General features: G+C 33.2%; 1 protein-coding gene and 1 long non-coding RNA gene across 2 annotated transcripts; both read left to right on the top strand.

Annotated features, from left to right (window-relative positions):
* Window positions 1-727: 727 nt before the first annotated feature.
* On the top strand, window positions 728-14,270 carry LOC116727290 (5-hydroxytryptamine receptor 3A-like). The gene is made up of 10 exons (XM_032574635.1): window positions 728-743; window positions 2,756-2,901; window positions 3,609-3,653; window positions 3,799-3,908; window positions 5,190-5,359; window positions 5,570-5,730; window positions 12,079-12,289; window positions 13,447-13,569; window positions 13,746-13,819; window positions 14,010-14,270. Exons 1-10 carry the CDS (start codon window positions 728-730, stop codon window positions 14,244-14,246), a joined length of 1,293 nt encoding a protein of 430 aa, XP_032430526.1. The 3' UTR covers window positions 14,247-14,270.
* On the top strand, window positions 6,913-9,330 carry LOC116726855 (uncharacterized). Its single transcript, XR_004340697.1, has 2 exons — window positions 6,913-6,982; window positions 8,031-9,330. It is a non-coding gene; the product is annotated as an uncharacterized LOC116726855 (long non-coding RNA).
* Window positions 14,271-14,959: the final 689 nt, after the last annotated feature.

The following is a 14,959-nucleotide window of genomic DNA, read 5'->3' as shown; positions in this document are numbered from 1 at the left end:
CATTTCCAGTTTAAAACTAAAATATCACAATCCCACATAAGTGAGGCATCGTCTTTGCTAGTTTTAGTCACACCAGTCAGGCTTTATACAACAACAGAGCACTTTAACTGCAATAATCGTTGTTATAAAACATGAAGATCGTCAATTTTTTCTCTAATAAAATCTGAAAAGAGTGCATTTGTATCGCAACCTCTAAGTCAACACTCTGCAGAACTGCCTTTAGAAAAGTGTTTTTCGTTATGTCCAACTTTTCACATCTAGTACCTTAACTTTTTATAATATATTAAGACAAATAGCCCAAGCTAAGTTGAATGGGCATTTGTTAGCATAATTTTTGAGATTTTCTTTTTAAAGATTCTCAATTGAATCTTTAAAAATAATTTATCAACTTATTTCCACTTATTTTCAAAAGCTTTTAAATCAATGACATCTTGTGTTGTGGTCTCAATACTTTGCTGCCTGTTGCTAAAAGGACTTTTTATTGGAGTTATTTTTCCTCTAACTTCCTGGAAGAGAACCTCTTCTATTTGTCTTAACTTTTCACAAAGCATTACTCATCCCAAACCACAACGGAAATTAGAAATGCTGTTAAACAGACAGACTCTAAGTGCTGAGGAGGTTGGCTTTTCTTGGTAATGATTTTAACACATCACATCTTAAGATTGCTTGAACAGGACAGAGCTGCAGACTGACCTCTCAGGCAATGATTTTTACTTTAACTTGCTTCATGTTTCTCCTCACAGGTAAGATGAGATCATTTCATGCAGTGAATATTTCTATAGTCTGAACATCTTTAGTTGTTAGAGTAAAAATCCCAAAGCCTTATTGAATATTAATTGGATTGAACTTTGTATGTTGTGACCACAATAAGTAACTGTGAGATTGAAGTCTATGAATTAATATTTTAGAGATGCTGTTCACATGGGGATTTTTGACCCCCATTCATAGGTAACATTTGATTGAACTGAATAATACATATTTCATAACAATCTTAATTGCGTGCCCTGATAAATATAAAAATACATTTATAATGCTCTAAAAAAAACAAACGGTGCGATTTCAGATAAAACTTTAAATCAGCCACAAGGATAAGTGCTACTATAGTTAAAAGTGCATTTCCAAAACAGCTTTTACCTTAAGATGTGGACCTTTAGGACGGGATGTCATCTATGTATTCAGATTGTTTTTGTGTGTTTGTTGCCTATCTGACCAAATATGCAACAAAAAAATAGCTTCACTATTTTTTCTGTGGATTACTAATGTCGAAATGTCCATATGTTAATCAAACTCAGTGTCAATACACTGATTTGTAAATTATGCCATAAAAATGAGAAATACCAAATATTTTAAATAAACTTTTAGATTTCTGAATGGAACCAGTTCAAAATGGATCACAGCTTGGAGCTCTGACTGTTGACCAGACATCACTGATGTGTTTTTTAAACACAAAATAAAATGGGTGAATTTTAACACATTTAGAGCTAATAAAAAATTTAATGACACGCATTATAAAGACTCCTTTTGAAAAAAATAAAAATAGAGCCAAAGAAAGGTTGTATATCATTTTAAATCAAGTGGACATGCGAAAAAAATGTCAAGTGTTTGTCGTCCAACACAAGGATGGATTTTTATTCATGATGGTACAAATGTGTATTCAGAAAATACTAAAAGAAATATGTATTCCACTGTTAGGCAGCTGTGTGTCACCAGATGTTCATGATGACCCACTGATGTCAAATCAGAGCTTTAAGGACGTTTCAGGTAATCCAGTTTCTGTTAATTGATCTGCTATGATGGATATTTTTTTACTGTACAAATTCCATTCCATTATTGTTGTCTTGAAAATATTGTAAAAGTCTAACATGAAGGATAAAATCTATAACCAATTTATGCTGTGATTTTTTTCAATGACAGTTGAAAATGCAACAAATTATGTATTTACACATTTTTCAAATTCAACATCAAACCAGACATCTGATGACAAAGGTAAACCTGACTTCTTTTTGTTTGTAAATTATTGTGTTTAATCTAATCATGGGTTAATCTCCATTTTTAAAACTTTTAGTAGGAAATGCATCAGAGCTGGATATCTTGTCATGTTATAATCACAGCATTCAATTGATCTTATTTCAAATTTCCATAAAAAAACTCCAGAGAGTAAATAACAATTGGGAAATGAAAGGAAATTGAATGGATTTAAATATTTTTTTACAAATAAAAAAAGAGAAAACTGTCTGGTGTGTATTTATTTTGTAGAACTGCAGTAACAGCAGCAGGTCTTTTTAGATAAATCTTTACCAGCTTTGCACATGAGGAGACAGAAATTTCTTCCATTATTTAATGGAGGAATGAGATCTGATGAAGCAATGCTACTTTCCAGCTCATTGCTTTGACAAAAAAAGTTTACCTTTCACTTCACAGCCATGCACTAAAAATCTTCTAAACCAAATACATTTGAAGTCTTAATGTTGGAATGAAAAGCTAAAGAGGAATTGACAATTTTACAGCACACAGTATATAATTAAACTTAAAACTACAGAAATTAAAATTTTTCAAACTCTTACTGTTTTAACAAAATTTGTGAATTCTTGGTTGAGAGTGTTTCGACTGCCAGGCTACAATGAGGAACCATAACAACAACATAATAAGACTTTGTGCTTTGCCACTTTACACACGAAGCATTACATGGTGGCTTGATTGCATTTTGTGATTTTCCCGTTTTTCTCTTATCATAAAGGTTTTATTCTGTTTGCAGCATCCACCTGCAGTTATCAGAATGTTCTTGATCACCTGCAACTGACCAAAGCTAATGAAACTTTCACCATGAGCAGACCTGTTAAAGATCATACAAATAAAACAGTCTTATACCTGGAAATGATAGTCTATGCCATCCTGGATGTGGTAAGCCATAATGTTATTTTTTTGATTGTTTTTTTACTTTTAACAATGTTCTTTGGGATTTTGAATTTCTGAGTTTGGATTTTTTTCTTTTACTTTGATTCTCATGTTAAATCATTATATATTGCTAAGTCCTAAATAATATATATATATATATTTGTTAGATTCTGTTTTACTATAGCAATTGCCATTTCTGTAAGGAATCTGTTTTATTTCACCATAATTACCAAGTGGTTGCTCTTGAAAAGCAATAATTTCAGCAGTTTGTTGGTCCAGAGCATAAAAGTGTGTGTTGAGACAATGTCAAGTAGGAAAGACATTACGATGGACATTGGAGAGGCAAATGTCCATCAGTCTGGAAAATATTATGAGACATCAGACATTTTTAGCAATAATTTGCAATACCTTGTCTGTTGATAACTAAACACAGCAAATCAGCACAAATATCTCAAAGTAACTGCTGAAGACGGTCATGCCTGCTTCACGTTGGTGCTGCTAAAAGTTACAGCTATTGAATCACAGGATGCAGTTTTACTTTATGCTTACTATTTTTTTCCATGGCTGTAAACTGGAGCTGCAGTTATGAAAGACTGGCATAAAAGTTAAAGTACATAAAGTAAAAAAATTTACAAGTTTCATTACTCTGTTCATAACTATACTTGTATTAACTTTCAAACTGAAATATATAAAGTTTATTTCTTTATGCACAGAAAGAGACAGATCAGACATTCATTGCATATGTTTGGATTTACATGGTGAGTTATCTCTGAGAAAGATGCATTTCATAAATGGCTATTTAATTTATAAAAACAACAATTTAATACTTTTTAAGTTGCATCCTTTATTTAACCATGCTCCATGCACTCACTCTGCTTGATTTTATTTTATTTTTCCATCCAGGAGTGGGGAAATGACTACGCTTTATGGAATAAAGATGACTTCTGTGGAATTTCAGAAATAATTGTTCCCACAGAGGTATTGTGGAAGCCAGACTTAACAATTGAAGAGATGTGAGTATACATGTACTGTATAGTCCTGAGAGACTTAGGTTTAAAGTAAGCATTTAAATCACCAACTGGTTTCTTCTACACTGATGGGTGTTTTAACAGCCACTCTTTTCCCAGTAAGATGGTTAAACACCCTCTTGTTTCCCACAGTTTTGCCCAAAATCAGTGTGGCATTATGTTTGAACCACACTGTAAACATTTAAGCTGCATTAAGTTGCATCTACCATCTTCTACTCATTAAGTCAAATACATTTATCAAGTTTGAGATTTTGAACCTAAATGTGAGTTTGTGAAAGACAAATTTACATTAGTAAGTTGTGTTAACTTTCTATTAATTTTGTCAAACCTCCAACAGTTGAATGAACTAGAGATTTTAGGTCAGCTCTTAAAAAAATCGAATGAAGAAAAGGCAGGGGGAGAACTATTTCCCAGAGTGCTTAGCGGCATGTTTTTGTATCCTGAGATGGAAGTGTGTTACATTGATATGACGCTTGTGTGAAGACGAATGTTTATTTTAAATTTGCAAAGCTTGAGGGAAATGTTCTAGTCACACTAAATGTTTTTGAGCAGAATTCATTATCAGATCAGAAATTTTGTTCATGCAATTTGAACGAAGAACTTAAATTATTCTAAAGTAAAATAAGTAGTTATTTTAACTTGATATTGTTAAAATAAAAGAGAAATGTGTGCTCTTTAGCTAGGTGAAGACATCTTTTTCTTGCATATTGTGAAATAATTATTTGATTTAAACTGCATCATTAAGTTAAAACTCACAACTCAAGCGTAATGAACTAAAAAAAATGTTTAGACAACTTGTCTCTTGTTAAATTGACTTCAGAAACTTTAATTTCTGAATTAAAACCAATAAAATTTTCTTGACTTAAATTGTATTTTCAAGGCAGCAGGTGGACTTTCATTTTCAAATTAAACCACCTTCATATGATTTACAGTGCAGCATTCTGAGCGCCCAGTAAGACTGACAGGATGTAAATCTCAGCACATGCTCTGGCACAGTCTCCACTAGGAAAATCTCTCCACTCAGACTCCTGTGCTTCTTGTCTATGTGCTTCATGTCCGCTCTCAGCCTTGTGTATCCTCTGTTTGTTTACGCAAGCAAGGAATTCGACTTCAGTGTCACTTTCTTCTTGATACAGACCTTTAAAATATAAATGTGTAAAATGATATATTTTTTTGCTATTGGCTGTTAAAAAGCAGTGTTCCTAGAATATTCAATATTTGAAATCTACCATTGCAAACTTCAAACAATCATCTATTCTTTCACAGGGTAGAGAAGGACAAAGCTCCTCCAAGCCCCTTTCTCAAAATACACAGTAATGGGTCGATTGAATTTAGGAACGACCAGATTGTGATCAGCGCCTGCAGGATGCATGTTTACAAATTCCCTTTTGACATTCAGAAGTGTAACATCACTTTCAAGTCCTACTTGTATGCAGGTGAGTTCAGTTTATCTATGTATAATTAAACTAAAGCAAAATTTTAAATGTAATTTTCAATGGTACGTCAACAAAACACACACCAGAACAACTTTCTGATTTGGAAATCTATAGAAAATTAAATCTAAAACACATGTTGTATTGACATTGACATTTTGATGCCTTGTTATAAGAATAACTGTTGTTTTCTTGCTTTTCTGTTCGTCTTAGAACATGAATTAGAAATTGACGTAGAAAGAGATAGTTCAGTAATATCAAAGTGGTCTCGTGAAATAATGGCGACAGAATTTGAGTGGGTGTTTGTCAACATGTCTGTCACCAGTTCTACAGTGAACCATTATGGATACAATCAAACCGTTGTTGTTTACACTGTAAGTATGTTCTACAGACAGAGATCTCTCTACATTTTTTATTGTCTTAGTTTTGCGGAGCCAAGTTGTGTTGGTTGTTTTCCAGTGCAGTTACTGCTGCTAAAGCTACTGTTGTTGCTAACTTTTGCATTCCTACTGCTTATGATGTATACTGTACAAATAATTTTGAAGTACTACAATTAAGTGGTTAATAAAGAATTTACTGCTAATCTCTGCAGCTTGGCTCAGCAAATTTACCCTTCACTTTTGGTATATTCATAAACTTCACAGCCATATTTCTTATTGTATAAAGCTTTAAGCATGCCTAATTTACTTACAAAAAGATCCCAATATTGCTGATTCTTAAATCAAAAAACAAGTATTTCAAACCATGTCCCACATCTTTTTACAGGTAGAAATGAAGAGAAAATCTGTTCTCCACTTTGCTAGCTTTGTGCTGCCTATCCTCTTCTTCTTGTGTCTGGATTTTTTCTCCCTCCTCCTGCCACATGGTGGAGGGGAGAAGATCGGCTTCAAGATCACTGTGCTTCTCGCCGTCACTGTGATGCAACTTATCCTCATCGAGATCCTACCTTTTACATCAAGCAAAATTCCCCTTTTAGGTAAAAATAAAGAAATATGGGCACTTTCCCCCAGATAACATTTATATGTGTAACTTATGCTGTTAAGAGAGTGTAGCAAAGATGGTGGACAAGAACACAAAAAGGAAGCAGGTACAGTACCAAAAAGGTAAAAATCAACTTAAACTTTTAAATTGTGTTTGAATGGCTTGGAAAGACAGGAAATAAGAACACAGTACCAAATAGAAGAGAAAGGTTAACAGTAGTAGAGGGTTTGACTGACTTTGGTTAGAAGCAAGTAAACAGGGTCCCACTATTTTGACCAAGAGCAGAATATACTGATCCAGTGTTTTATTAATGTGTTGTTGGCTCCTCTTAGTGGTGTACATCCTTGGGATTTTTGGACTAATGTTGCTCAGCCTCCTGGAGACTATTGTGGTAAACAATCTGATAGAGAAGGACTCAGCGTCCCAGGACGATGCCCAAAGTTTGAATGAAGAGCATGGTAAAGATGAACATATATTAATCTAAACACAGCTTATCGTTCTATGATTTAATTATATGGCTGTACTGCATTTAAAAGTAAGTCCACTTATTTGTCTTGACTTTTTCTTTCAGAGACAAAGAAATGCTTTCATTGTGCATCCAAATTTGATGAAACTGCTGATCAATACTCATCTACTGACAAAGAGGTTAGTGTTACAGCTTGCAATACAACATTTAACTCAGACTGAACAAGAAAAATCGATTTGGGTTTGAAAAAAGTATTGCTGTTGATGTGTTTATGGGATTTAGCTTATCAATCAATATTCAAATTTAGATATAAATATTGAAACTGGTGCCTGTCTCCAGCAATCATTGGGTGAGAGGCAGTATGCACCTTGGTTAGGGCAACATGGAGACACAAGACAAACTACCAAGCATACACACACACACCTAAGGAGAATTTAGAAAGCCCAATTAACCCAACAATCATGCAAAGCAACAGTGTTAAAAAAATTGCCTCACTGTGATCTCTCAACAAACATGAAGAGAGAGCTCCCTGCATTTTTTTAGTTTTAGACTAAACATTTGGGACCCAATGTTAAGTCTGGACTTAAATAAAGTCAATTTATAGTTACATATTTATCCACAACTGGAAAATACATCAGATAAATTCCACACTTTTCAAGATTACGTCAGAAACCTGCAACTAAAAAGCTAAAAACAAAAATAAATTATTTAACAAAACAATAAATTGCTTATTTATGTAATATATGTTATAACACTGTAGAAACGTTTTCAGAGGAGCTTGAATTGGAGAGTTTTGGATATACAGCTCTGGAAAAAATTAAGACACCACTGCACTGAACCCCATTGAAAACCTCCTGGTTATTCCACCAAATATTGATTTCTGAACTCTTCCTGAGTTAAAACATTAATATTGTTTCTAAATGAATATTAATTAGTTTTCTTTGCATTATTTGACGTATGAAAGTATGGAAACTTTTTGGTTACTTTGACCATTTCTCATTTTCTGCAAATAAATACAAAAAGTTTGCTTTGAATTTCGGAGACACGTTGTCAGTAGTTCATAGAATAAGTGTTCATTTTATTCAAGCATATAACTATAAAAAGTAAAATCAGAGAAACTGATTTTTTAAAGCTGTCTCTTAAATTTTTCCAGAGATGCATATGCCAGTGTTAATTTTTAAAATGAATGTAGTTAAAACTTGTCCACCAACTGAATTGCTCTTGCAGGGAAGCCACGACCTACTGACTCAGGTGTTCCTGGCTGTGGAAAATGTCTCTGACGAACTGCAGGGAATGAAAAGATCTGTGACGTTCCTGAGCAACAAAATGGAGAAAAAGCCCAGCTACTGGGCAGGAATTGCGAAAAAAATTGACAAGATGTTTACATATTTTTATGTAACCACTGTGTTTGTGTTTTTATTTGTTATCTTCACTGTGTGGCTCTCATAATCAGATAAATGGAGGAAAGCTCTTAAACATGTTCACATTGGTGATGTATAACATAAGTGTGAATTTGGGTGCAATTTTTCAAACAATCAGTCACTTCTATTGTTTTTAACTTGATTGATAAATTTGATGAAGAGCATTTCATTGTCTTTTATTGCTGGTTGTCATGTTGAGACGCCATTTGCTTGATAGCAGAAGTTAAAAAAGTTCATGGAGGATAAGAGGAGTCTGACAGTGTTCAAAACTGTATTAATGCAATGTCTTTGAATTAGTTTCTAGACTATTGGATCACTCCTGTTACATTATCAGGTAATCTGCAGGATCCTTCTGTCTGCCGTACTGAAGCACCAGGCTTTGATGCAGGACATATTATTTCAAACTGTAGAGGGAAGTTTGATGTGATACTTCTTAATTCAAATTAACTCAAACTCTGGTTATGCATGCAGCAATAAATAAATAAACATCATTATTTAATTTCCCTTTATGATCAGTAAAGTATTTTTGACTTCTTGGATCTCAAGGAACTTTTACAAATATGTCAGATTCATACAGAGTTACAGTCTATGTTTCATTTAGCACATATTCAGCTAAAAAAGTCTCTGCATATGTATTTAGAGTTTTAAAGCAACACAACTGTGTATGTATAACTTACTGGGTATCATTTTGAACTGTTACCTGCATGAAAATACCAATATTTTGCTCTACCTATTTCTTATTACATTTTTAGAATATTTTAATCATAATTTATATAAATTAAACATCTACTTAAGCAATTAGATCATATAAAAGGTCTAGATATGTTATGGTAACTGTTTATCCAACTCATAATAAAATGCATGTGTATAAAATACATGACAGGCATGATTCAATTTAAGCCATGAATGTGAATTTAGTTTATGACCATGAAACTGCAATGAAGGGCAACTGAGAATAAACAAGCAGGCAGACAAAAATATATCAATATAATAAAGGTTTGTTGCAAATGTGTACATTTTTGAATTTGAAGAGAATGTCGTCTGATCTAAGATAACTGAGTGGGAAAATCAATCAATAAAGGTTCATTCTCAAATGTTTGCTTTAACACTGGAGTTTTCATTTGAGCAGTTTTGGTTTAGTTACACTGAGATGAGAAAAAAAAAACTGGACTTGAGTTTAACCTAGCTTTAAGTTTTGTACTCTGAATAGAAAAGAGCAATGCTTCACAGGCATCAAAATCCAAATAAATGAATATTTGCAAAAAATAAATAAATAATGCAATGTTGGTCTTTGAAAACTTGTACAATGATGTTTCAAATATTTTCAAAATTTCATAAATGTTACACACTCGGATAATTTTGTGTTCCAAACTTTGATATGCTTTCCTTATTATTGGTTATAAATTTATATAGATGCTGCTGTTTTACATTAAGTTAAATAAACATGGTTAAGATTTCTAAATGCTTTTTGCCAACATTCATCAAATACTGTTCATGTAGAATGAAACTTGTAAGCAAATATTTATATATATATATATATATATATATATATATATATATATATATATATATATATATATATATATATATAAATATTTGCTTACAAGTTATATATATATATATATATATATGGCCCTCTAACAAAGTTCAAATTTCTCATGTTGCCAAATATGGAAAAATAATTGCCCGCCCATGACTTAGAGAATATAATAGAAACATTTCAATTTATGTATTGTACTAATTACAAGAAATAAAGGCTTGAAATATTTCACTCTTCGTAATGAGTCTATGAGTTTCAGTTTCTAAAATTAGTGATAAAAAACTTCTAATATTTTCAATATATTTTAATTTTGTGTCTGTATATATCACTTACATTGTTTAGATACTTTATCATTTACCGATTATCTTACACTGACTATGTGAAATTACATTATTGTGATTAAGTTTTTAAATACAGGGTCACTACATCTGGCATGCAGACGACATTTGAATTAAAGAGTACACATTTTTGCTATTAGCAAAGCATTATCCCTCACTGTTTAGCTTAATGGCTTTTCCATTCATGGTCTTAATGCAGTTCCATTTGTTGTATACATGTTAAAACCTCTGGATGGGTTGTTAAATTGAATAAAACGTCATGCTGTCCATTACAGCATATTAAAAGTGTTGCAGACTGAGAGTGAATTTCTGCATTTGCAATAAATGCGGTAAAATGACTAATATATTTCTGTGGTTATTTAACATCTAAATGTAAAATAATTCCTGGAATCATGTTGCTGGATAAAAGCCTTGATAGACGGTCCAATAAAACAACTGAAAGGAAATACTGAGAGGCTTTTCTTCTTTGCTTTATTGTGTCTGTGAACTTTGAAGATGAATGAAAATTGGATTTCTAAATGTAGCTTTTTTTAAAATTATTTGTATATTTAAGATAAAAGTATGTTTTTTTTTAATTATTTGTATATTTAAGATAAATGTATGTTTTTTTAAAAAAGAAGAATGAAAATTGTGTTCAGATACTTTTCCCATGTGAGCTTTATAATAATAATTTATCTGGTTATGTGGCCTGAATTATGGAGTCCTCAAGAAAGAAAGTGTTGCAACTTTAATTGTTTAATTAATTTATTGTGGTTTGTGACATTACCAGCTCCTATCCTTTTTATTGTCACCAGCCTTTTATTTTGGTTTCCTGCTAAATTACCATTAAAATCAGCTCTAATGGACGTAGCAATTCGTATTGCTACGTTGCTAATAGAGCCTAATTAGTCATAAAAAAAAATAAATAAATAAAAAATCTCATTATAAAACACCAATTTTCATCTTTGTATTTAGGTACTCAACAATGCGAGTTTATGACAAACTTACACATTTTTCTCCAAATTTAGCATAATGAACTGATTATTTGTTGGTGTTGCTATTAATATAGTATACAGAAGTGCATTTAAAAAAAAAATATTGAAATTATTTCGGTAACATAATCTAAAAACTAAAACTCATAATCTCCATCCAAGTATAACAGAAAGTAAAATCTTTACTTTTAACGTTCATGTGATTTTAAACCAATGCCTGCATTAAAATGTCTCCATTCACTTCCTCCTGAAAGGGTAGTTCTGGTCAATAAACTGAATATTAATTTTCTTATTTCATCTTGTGGCTGCTCATCTATCTATATTTTGTCTTGGCAAAGTGCTACTGACCACGACCACAATGAAAATGATAAGTGAAAGTTTTCAACGTAAAATCAATGATGGTCACTGATAAGATATAAGTGCGGAGGGTGTTGGCCTCCCATGGCAGATCATAGATCAGAGAAGAGGAAGCTGGTTCTCCCATTCATCTGTTTTCTACTCTTTTTTTCAAGTAAGCTGAGATGATTTTTGTCTCAGAGGACTCATATGCTTCTTAACAGAGGCAGCCATATTGTACTTAGTAAGTTGTTTCTCTGCCATTACTGCATTGAAAAGCACATGAGGGTGATTGACAGTGCTAAGACCCTCCTACTGGCTCTGATTGGCTGTTTTTAGTTGGGAGTGGTGCGTTTCTTCAGACGATAATAGTAATTCGGGGAGGAGGTGCAAGAGATCTGTCTCATACTATACTGTCACAACATGGTGGCAGTATGGAACATTTTTAAATTTTTTATAAAAGTTACATACTGCAGCTTCAAATGGTTTGCTTTGAGAAATTGGACATTTATGTTTAGTGCTTAATACATTTTGAATAAAAATGTATTCTGTCTTTGTGTAAGAATCTTTATCTACTTTATCTACTCACCTCAACGACAAATGAGATAGCTTTTAATAAAAAATCATAAAGAAAAGGGGATTTTAACCGGATAACATACCTTTTTACAGATAACCATGAAGAGAAAGTCTGCACTTTATGTTGGCAACTTTCTGCTGCCTGTACTCTTCTTCTTGTGTCTGGACTTTGCCTCCCTCCTGATGCCGACTGGTGGTGGAGAGAAGATTAGTTTCAAGATCACGGTGCTACTTGCTGTTACAGTGATGCAGCTGATTCTCATTGAAATTATACCTGTTACCGCAAGCAGGATTCCAGTTATAGGTAAAAATCTCAGCTGTCTTGTCTCCAGGTAACATGCAAAGGTATTACCACCCCTGAAAACGTTTCAGCAGAAAACATTTCAGTTTTTTATGTGATAAACCAACAAAGTAGAGCATAGCTGTGAAAGGGAAGGAAAATTATTGATTTTCAAAATTTTGAAAGCATCTACAATTTCAAATGGATATATATAATCAGCCCTTTTTAGTCAATATATTGAAGAATCTAGTTTTGCTGTAGTTGCAGCTGCCAGTCTTGGTCGAACATTTACCCAATCATCTTAGGTCAGACACAATCTAACCTATTGGTTAGATTTTTTTTACCAGGTACGGACTTTGACTAGGTCATTTCATTACACAAATGTTCATTGTTCTTAATTATTCCATTGAATCTCCTGGCTAAACGTTTAATTTTATTGTTCTGCTGGATGGTTAATCTCTACTCAAGTCTTCATCTAGGTTTTTCCTGTATTTAGCTTCCTCCATATTCCTATCATGCCTGACCAGCTTCTCCTGCCTTGCTAAAGAAAGCATTGTGCAGCATGACATTGACCAACATGTGCAGTGTTAGCTTCCAGCCACAAATAGCACCCTGCTTGAAGGCCAAACAGTTTAATTTTGTTTTTTATGAACAGAGCATCTTCCTCCAAATCTTGGATGCATCCCCTGCCATAAATGACTTATGATAAACTTTAAATGAGATGACTTATGTTTTTTTGTTGTTGTTTTAGGGCCATCACTAATACCACTACACATAAACTTTTTAAAATCTAGAAAACTGTATCATATTCCTTCCCCTTTACCGGTATCTCCCTGTTTGTGTTGGTATATCAAATAAAATTGCAACAAAATACAAGTAAGTTAATGAATAAGAAAATATAAACATCTCAAAGGGATATGGATATTTTTGACAATCACTTTGAATGCTTGTTTTCCATTGAGTTTGCTCATTTGATCAAAGTTAGTCAACAGAAGTCTCCAATATAATCAAACATAGCCACTGGGGACATTTCATTCTGGATTATAATTTGTGAAAACATTCATAGGTTGGCAGGTATTTTATTATGTTGCTCTTGGTGATTAAAAATGTTTCCTGCATTTGCTACTGAATTAACATATGAATTAACATTCTCACCATAATGTGCTCTCTGTTCCTCCAAGTGATTTACTGCATTGGGGTTTTTGCTCTGATGCTGCTCGGCTTCTTGGAAACCATTTTCTTGAATTATCTGATGGAAAAAGACTCTTCATCCCTGGAAAGCAAGAAAGAGAGTGTCAAGCTTCGTAAGAACCAAAATATAAACAATTTTCACTGCTATCTAAGAGATTAGATTAAAATCAGTCTGACAGCTCAATCTGATTGTAGTTTCGCATAATTTGTGTTATACATTTCTTAATAGACAAACACAGATCCATGAAGCTGTTGTGTTCACCCTCAGCTGTCTTCCACCTTCTTTCAGAAATAATAAAAGCTTCCTCCATTGCCTCCACCTGTGATGAGATGACCGATCAAACACCATCTATGTGCAAAGGGGTTAGTGTAATCTTTTCAAGGGTTGGTTTCATTTATATACTGTACAATGCTAGGGTTCTCACAATTGGAAATAAAAAGCAGAAGTTATCTGTTTAAAAAAAACAACAACCTGGTAGTTAGATATTCTCTTGTAATAAGCAAAGTGATAACCCATTATCTGGTTTATAACTTCTGAATCTGATTATTGCAGGGCAGCAGCAGCCAACTGACTGAGTTATTCCTGGCAGTGGAGAAAGTCTCAGATGAACTTGGAGAGATGAAAAAAGCTTTTCTTGAGAAAGAGTCTGAAGAGAAGAAGGATGGCTACTGGACCGGAGTCGCCAAGAAAATAGACAAGATTTTTTCCATTCTGTATGTCTTGTCAGCCATTCTGTTTTTAGCTGTCGTCTTCTCAGTGTGGCTCTCAAAATCAGACTCATCAGAATGATCCAGATATTAATCTTGAGATCTTAGAAAGCAACATATCTCATCATGTAGCAGCGGGTTCACTTTGATTAACAAGTGAAGTATGGCATCAGATGATGACATTATTATTATTGGTGAGACAAGAAAAGACATCATAAAGTTGTTATTGATGAGTCACTTGCTAAGTTAGTACTTAAGTAAATTTCATGTTGGTTCCAGGCTATATGTGTTGAATGTGGCATTTCTGATTCGTAAACTTCAGATGCAAAGAACTATAATAATGGGTTTTTCTTCAAGCTGTGTATCTTCATAAGGCAAAAAGAGGCAGAGAATTAGCTAAAATGTGACATAAGTATGTATTTTAAACATTTGTTACTAACTATTGTCCCAATAATGGAGCCCTGTTGGCATTATTAAACATATATTACTGTTATTCCTGCTAAGAGGTCATACAGATACTCAGATATGCTTGGATTATTTATATGAATTATACAAAAATTTAATAGCAGTATAAGTGCTATACTTTAAAGGTGTGACATATGTGGAAACGCTCTCTAAATTAAACTAATATTAAATTGTGTTTTCTGCCTTTTATTGTACATATATAAAAGATACATCTAATATCCATCCATCCAGCAATCCATTTTCTGGTCACCCTTTGTCCCTAATGGGGTCGGGAGGGTTGCTGGTGCCTATCTCCAGCTACGTTCCGGGCGGGAGGCGGGGTACACGCTG

This window comes from Xiphophorus hellerii, chromosome 10 (assembly GCF_003331165.1).
Source record: "Xiphophorus hellerii strain 12219 chromosome 10, Xiphophorus_hellerii-4.1, whole genome shotgun sequence".
In the NCBI taxonomy this organism is placed as follows: Eukaryota; Metazoa; Chordata; class Actinopteri; order Cyprinodontiformes; family Poeciliidae; genus Xiphophorus; species Xiphophorus hellerii.
Note: the sequence above shows the minus strand (reverse complement) of the source record. Positions and strands in the feature narration are given on the sequence as shown.